Genomic DNA, 8,193 nt, shown 5'->3' with positions numbered 1-8,193 from the left:
CTTGATCTCTTATAACAAATTTCATTTTTGCTACTAGTTAAATTGTTCAGGGTTACTTTCTTGTCATCCTCAAGACAACCATGTCCCCCTCATGTTTGACTTGCCACTACCTATTAATAAATTATACAAAACAATAACACAAATTCTAAAATTACAGCTCATGCCCCGGGACCCGCAATTCTACAAGCTCATAAATTCAAACATGACAGCTCCGTGGACTAAGTCAACTTTATCAAGTCTTTAAAGAAGGTGTTGCAATTTGCCAATAATTTCAATTCCTTCTTCTAATTTTGGAGATGGGCTTTTCCAGGTCTATACTACTTCTGCTAGTGCTGGCCTTCTTCACTTGCTGCTTCAGCTTCTCATCTACTGGTAATTATATTGTAATTACTTCATTTCTACTGTACTGTAATGTGTAATGCACTATCATCTTCTTTGTGTACTTTCAATTTTATTCCCTTTTGACATTTTCCCCTTTTGGATCTCTCCCAGATGCTACCAGTCATGATCTTAACCATGGTGGAAACATCACCATAAATTGGGATGTCATCTCCTGGACAGCCGATGGCTACGTTGTAAGCTCATCTACATTTTTTTTGTTAAGCATATTCGATCAATTTAATATTTTAGTTGAGACAAGTAATATATTTTCAATTTTCTGGAGTGAATCTAAAGATTTGTTTTCATTTCCTCATGTTTGTTAGTTGATCATATTGTATTTCAATCATTGTTGTAAAATCTACCTAGGCGTGGATTAAGCGCTAAGCGCTCCTAGACTAAGGAGATCTTACTCTTTGGCAAACATTAGAGCATTCATAACAATAGATTTTATTTGATTTTTAGTGGACAAAAAACTGGTGTTGTACAGTATGAAATGAACTAATATGAGAGGATGTTTTTTGGCAAAATTTACTTGACAAGAAATGAAATTTGTCAGAACTAAAGAAATAAATTTAAAAAAAAAAAAGAAAAAAAAGAAGAAGAAGATGGCAGGCGTGCTTGGTGCGCACTGCCCGTTAGGGCGCTTCAGATTGGCCGCAGCGGGCAGCCACTCTGAAGAAATCAATATTCAACTTTGTTTTCTTTTACTTTGTCAGCTTTTTGTCCCTCTTGTTTTGTTTTGTTTTGTTTTTTTTTTTAATTTTTATCTCCATGCTTCTCTCTCCTATGTGTAACCTAAAAAACCATTAAAAAAAACACTACTACTATGAATGCTCTTAGTCGGTCGACTAGCTAGGCTGTCTAGATGTCCAAATTGGGCAACTTGACTTCTGAGTCAGCCAAACTCAACTCTCAGTAGACACTCTAAGCGCTTGAATCAGTCAACTCGACACCCAACTTGACTAAGTGTTTTATATTTTTTTTTTGGTGTACATTATTGTGTTTTTCTTAATATTATTACTGCCCATCTAGGCTTTAGCTAGGCACCTCCAAACGCCTGACTAACGCTTAGACCTTCTACATTGATTGCAATTGTGAAATTTGACAGGCGGTTGTGACCATATACAACTATCAGAGGTTGAGAAAGATCCGAGAACCAGGTTGGACATTGGGATGGAGATGGGCAAAGTACGAGGTGATATGGACTATGATAGGAGCTCAAACAACAATGCAAGGAGATTGTTCCAGATTCAAAGGAAACATCCCACATTCCTGTCGGAGGGCTCCGGAAGTTGTGGACTTGCTGCCCGGTACTCCTTACAACCAGCAGGTAGAAAACTGCTGCAAAGGTGGGGTGCTTAGCTCGTGGGGCAGGAATGGATCTAGAGCCGCCGTGAGTGGATTCCAACTCGCTGTTGGGCAAGCCGGAAGCACCAATACAACCGTCAGCTTGCCCAAGAATTTCACCTTTGAAGCGCCGGGGAGCGGCGGAGGATATGCTTGTCGACGGCCCAAAATTGTGAGGCCTACAAGATTCGTGTCCCCAGATGGGAGAAGAGTGACACAAGCTATGAGTAAGTTGCTTGTTGATATGTGTCTTTTTTTATTTTATTTTTTAAAAATAATTTATTTATTAAAAATTAAAAAATATTATTTAAAAAAAGAAAGTCACCCGTTGTGATGGCCGTTTTCCTTAGACGGTCGTTGTTGTCCTCTTCGGACAGCTACAATTATCCGTGAAGAAGACATACACCAGTTGTTCGAGCTGGACAATCAATGGCTTCTCTTATATTTATTTATTAAAAATTAAATAATATTATTTTTTTTATAAGGTCACATTTTCGAGCGGCAGGATGTTGGACTTAGTTCTTCACCCTAACAGTTTCATTAATTACTTGATTGTGATTTTTGTGAATGGCAGTGACATGGAAGCTGAGTTGCTTGTACTCGAACAAATCTCCAAAAGTTGCATAATCTGCCCCTCCTCATCCTCATTCAAAACAAAATGCCCCGAAAGAAGCCTCGTAGCTAGAGGGCTATATATATATATATATATATATATATATATATATAATTGTATATATGTTCCTCATAGTTTTTTGCATTTCAGTTCTGTTTTGTTCCATTGAAATTCTGAATTTGTTTAATCGCTTGTTGCCTGTTGGCGTAAAATAAACCCACTACTGGTTTACTGCAATGTTTGTGGATTTGTAATAAAGTATTGAGTATTAAAAAATGGTATTAGGGCTTGAACCAATTACTTCCGGATTGTGAGAGTTACTTGGTATCACTAGACGACAAGGTTATTAGCACTTATATTTAACGAAATGAGATGGGACAATCCAACTTACATACTAGTTTATTAATAAAGATTGCAAATCTTCGTTTACAACATACCCTAATTGATTCTAGCTTGTGTTCTAGTGGCACCCGGGACACCGGTGTCCCGGTTTACACTCCCACATGGATGATGAGAGTGAGTTCGAGCCATACTACATTTTTTTTTGGTAAATTTCACGGGGTCTTTCTCCGTTCGTTTAACGGTCCAGGTCCACCCACGTTCGCTTGGGTTGGAGCCATACTATATTGTAACAGAGTCAATAGTACTCAAAACAAAAAAAAAAAAAGAAAAAAAAAAGAAAAAAGCATACCCTAATTGATTCTAGCTAGTGTGAAACATTTTGGGTAATCTATCAATATTTTTAATTTTTAATTTTTTTTGTAAATCCAACGGGTCTTCGTCCGTTCCGCACTGTTAACTCTATGTGTATAACTTATTCAACTACATTTTATATACACTGCAGTTCCCTTTCAACACAACTACATTTTCATTCGACATTATACACTCAAATATGTGAAACTGTTATTCAGTTTCCTTTCAACACAACTATAGTTTATTTTATAATACACTGCAGTTTTCTTTCAACACAACTACAATATCATTTCGATATAACTACGGTTTCATTGGACAATATACACTCAAATATATGAAAATGTTATTCAGTTTCATTTTATATACACTGCAGTTTCCTTTCAACACAACTACAATTTTATTTTGATATAACTACAATTTCATTTGATAATATAAAAACAAATGTGAAGCAATATCATTTGAGATGAACTGTAATTTCATTTATGGATCCCCGTTAAGACTTGACGACAACCGTTTCTTTACTTAAAGAAATGGTGCCGCTTTTGGAAAATGGTCCATGATATAACAACTGGTATTTAATTTGTTGCTTTCCCATGCTTGTTGGGCCTCCCCATTGGGCTTGATTATTTTTATTTAAGATTCCTTTCTTTCGATTTATTTGAAATAAAAATTGTGATGGGTCAATTACCCTCTTTGTACTGTAGTATACAAAATCCAAACGCAAAGTGCTTCATGGATGGATAAGTCGAAGCTCAATATTCCACAAATTTAATTTTTGCTAGATAGGCGGTATATTTTTATCCTAACAAGTTTAGCACCCACTTTCAAACTTATGTGGATTTTTTTTAATTAATTTTTTAAAAATCCTATGTGGCTTGAAAGCTTTCAAGACACTTTTTGTACTTTTTTATTTAATTTATTTATTTATTATAATATTATTTTGTTATTATATTATAATTATAATGAGATGTGAAAGTGGATCACTTTTGAAAGTAAGAGAAAATTGTATGGATGTAGGGAAATTAGTGAAAGAATTGTAAATTTCTTGTACGGAATACTCTTCAAATCAAGAGCTAAACTTAAAAAGTTGGAGAGAACGAAAAAACATAACTATGCTTCGAGTGACAGCCAACTCCAGAAAAGAGAGATAAGAGAATCGAAAATCTCCAAACCAATTCCATATATTATTATATTCTTTGGTTCCTCCTTCACTTAGATAGGTAGATATATATACAAGATCATACGGCACGCAATATAAAACAACAAGCAACTAGACACTAATATTAGATAATACACAAACTAAGCAATTCATAACAAGTTTTAAGGTAGTGGTAACTAAACAAAATAACACAAACATATATTAACAAGAGATAAATATGAAATAAAGAAATAGAACTCAAGCTAGTATGTATATATGCATGAATGTGTGTGAATGTGTGTGTGTCGTGTATGTATAGTACACGAACTGAAGAAACCCAGTTCGTGTACAATATATTGTTTCCATTTTCGACAGTATTATTTTATTTTTAATCTCTTTTTATTTAAAATTGCTTTTGAAATAATATAATAATTTTTATTATGTTTTGTATTTTGTTATTTTATGACGGATGAGTATGTATATATTTGTATGTATTTTATTATGAATAAGGGTATTTTAGTTATTTAAACGAAATTCATTTTCTATTCCTTGATCTAACCAAACACAAAATATGATTTCTCCTATAATTCAATGTTCATTCCAACTAAAGAGTAAAATAGTATTCATATTCATATTCTACTCCTTTTTTATTCCTTTCTTGTTGGAGTTCTATTCTATTCCCTTTTCTTTTTTTTTTTTTTTTTGAACCAAACGCCATGTTAGATTTCTCATAATAGAATATTATTCCATCAATGTAATATTTACTAATTGATAAAAAAAGAAATTTTTATTAAAAAGTAGGGAAATGACTATTTAAGTCCCTCAATTATACTAGAATAGTCAACACAATCCTTTAACTATACATGTGACTTCATTTAGGGTGTCTTTGGTTTGACTGGTTTAACTATGAGGAATGGATATCAAAGCCATTGTTATTGTTTGATTGATAGATTTTTAGAACACTACGATGGGTTTTGATTACTCCCTTAATTGCAAAACCTATTGCCTAATAAAATATGGGTTTCATTCCCTTCCTCCTCAACCGCTTCCCCAACTATTAATAATCATTCACTTTCCACCCTACTTCCAAACATGCAAAATATTTTCACCAAAATTCATTGTCATTACCAAGTATTTGATATCCATTCCGATTCCGATTCTCATGCGCGTACCAAACACAGCCTAAGTATTTGATACCATTACGATTCTGATTTTCATGTGCAAATCAAACACACCAGCTGTTAAAATTAATAAAGATGGGGTATCCACTGTAGACGGGTCCGGATGAGGTTTGGCTGCTTCTCCAAACCTATCCATGCAGTCGCCATACCTCGTTTCCCCAGATTGCCAATCTCTTCTTTTACACATACATATACATTTTTTTTTGAAAGGATACACATACATATACATCCATCCATAATTTTCTTGTTCTCTCGATCTAATCCATTCGTGCACAATTATATTAATTAGCTTACATGCATGTTTGACAGAAACAGAGATAAGGTTTGTTGTGGTTGGACTCCTAGAAAAAGCAAAGAGAACAGAAAGATTCCACAGTACATTATTAAGACCAAAGTGGATGAATCCAAAGCTGCCAAGAAAAGTGAAACACCTGCAAAAAAGTGAAACATGCACCACAGTTAATACAGTTACCATGTCAGTTAGGTAAAAGGGACCAAAAAAGAAAAAAGTACAGGCCTTGTGCATGCTCGTTATTGCCTCGTTAACATATGGGCAGGGTTGACCGATTTGGACCAATTTCAAATTGTCGCTGGGCTGTAAATTGTAATTAGACGGTGATTTGGTAAATGGGTTGTTAGCTCATAGCTGTTTGCTAGCTGATTGAGTTAGATGGTATAACTAATTGATATCATCAGCTTATTGTAGAGAGGTGTTTGATAAATTAACGGTTAGCTGATAATTGTTTGATATAATTTCTTTTCTCAAAAAACTAATTGAAAAAGTTATTTTAAACAACTTTTTGAATTTTAGCATTTTAGAATTACAAAAAGCTGATTAATCAAACACTTATATTGATTTTTTAACAATACCAAACAACTAACCGTGATCAAATAAGTGAAAATTGGCTGATAAGCTAACTATTTTACCAAACAAGGCCAATAAGTGATACCCATAAACTAACATTTTTTATATTATGGATATTGGTCCACCTTACATTGGGAACCATGTCAATTATATACTGAGTATATTTTACAATAAACAAATTATGCGCTTTCAATTAATAAATGATGTGTCTGTAAATAAATTGAAGACACATAATTTACAAACTACATGCATATAATATATTAATTACAGGCGTATAATATGTTAATTGCAGGAACATAATATGTTAACAACATATTATATGCCTCTAGTTAACATATTATGTGTATTTTGTTAATAAATTATGTGCTTTCAATTTATTTACAAACATATAATCTATTAATTACATGCACATAATATGTAATACATACTCATATATAGGGAGTGCTTGAAAATTAGTTGATAGCTGATAGCTAATTGTGTTTGTTGGTTTGACTAACTGATAATAATAGCTAACTATAGAAAGGTACGTGTTTAAGAAATTAACTATTTACTCTTAAATGATTTCATGTAAATAACCTATAAGAGCATAAGTGTATTGTGCTATTTACTTAACTCTTAATATATTTTTATAATTTATTATTATTATTTTGTTATTATTAATTATTATTTTTTGTTTTATTATTATTATTGTTATAATTATAAAGAAACACTATGTAGTTAATAATAATTTAACATAATGGTTAACACAATTGTGTGTGTGTGTTTGTATAAACACACAATTCTGAGCTATTTAAATGTCATATTGAACAAAGGACCACAATGTAAGGTGGATCATGATACATATATAGTATAATATGCCTAGCATCTACACAAGACTAATCCAAAATTTTTATAAAAAATTAATAATAATTCTTTGTGTTTCTTTTATACTCGATGCAACTGAAAGAAGCAAATTACAATGACAATGTTTAAATTTAAGAATAACTATTTTAGAATTTGGACATTAGTTATTATATATTTCAAAAAAAAATTTACTGTTTACCTATATATTAATATTTTAGTGCATTACTTTTATTTACTAATGCAATACAATATTAGTAGATAATTAATATTTATATATATTTTAAATTTTTTTAAAAAAGTATTTTACATATTTCCCTATATATTTAATTAATTTCATATTTACATGTTTCCCCCACATTTTATTTTCTACATTAAAAAAAATTGTTTCTTTATTTCTCATTTCTTGTTTCCATGCAACATATGTGTTAAGTACGGAGTAACATTTTCTGAGTGATTGGAGAAAAGAAATTATTGCTGCAGTTTTTTTTTTTTTTTTTAATATTTAATTTCTATTTTTTATTGACTAAAATGTGAGAATTAATTTTTACCCAACGCCAGGTTGAGTACTTTTGGGGATAAGAAGCTGAGGGTGAAAATGACAGTCTGACACTACACCCTATCCTTCATTGAATTGTTTTTGGCCGACTTAATAAAGTGAAAGTTGCAGAAACAGACAAGGAAGTGAGGGAACAGCAGCATGATAAGAGTGATAATAATAGTGTTGACGACATTGATATTTGATTGAGACGACATACATGTCAAAAACCATTTTGCTCCTATTTTCATCACTTATTGTAATTTTATTAATTAAAAAAATAATAAAAACTGCGATAGACTATATTATTTCGAGTTTATCTTCAATTTTAAATTTTTTTTTTTAGGACTATTGACTCTGTTACAATATATTATATGTTCCAACACTGGGATTTGAACTTGGGACCTCTCATTTGAGAAGCCACAACTATGTTGCTCGACCACGAAGTTTTTGGCTGTTATATTTTAATCTAGTTGCAATTGTTTAAAACAAGTGATCCATGAGCTGAAAGCAACAGTACTATTCAATGGGGTCAATAGATCTGTCAATCTAGAGTGTAGTGCAATTGCAATTGTACTAGTCAATGTGATCAATTGA

At 32.1% G+C, this 8,193-nt stretch overlaps 1 protein-coding gene across 1 annotated transcript; it reads left to right on the top strand.

The window, feature by feature from the left end:
* Positions 1–244: 244 nt before the first annotated feature.
* LOC115998680 (protein COBRA-like) lies at positions 245–2,638 on the top strand. The gene is made up of 4 exons (XM_031238308.1): positions 245–372; positions 493–575; positions 1,490–1,955; positions 2,303–2,638. Exons 1-4 carry the CDS (start codon positions 297–299, stop codon positions 2,353–2,355), a joined length of 678 nt encoding a protein of 225 aa, XP_031094168.1. The 5' UTR covers positions 245–296; the 3' UTR covers positions 2,356–2,638.
* Positions 2,639–8,193: the final 5,555 nt, after the last annotated feature.

This window comes from Ipomoea triloba, chromosome 12, assembly GCF_003576645.1.
Source record: "Ipomoea triloba cultivar NCNSP0323 chromosome 12, ASM357664v1".
Lineage (NCBI taxonomy): Eukaryota > Viridiplantae > Streptophyta > Magnoliopsida > Solanales > Convolvulaceae > Ipomoea > Ipomoea triloba.
Note: the sequence above shows the minus strand (reverse complement) of the source record. Positions and strands in the feature narration are given on the sequence as shown.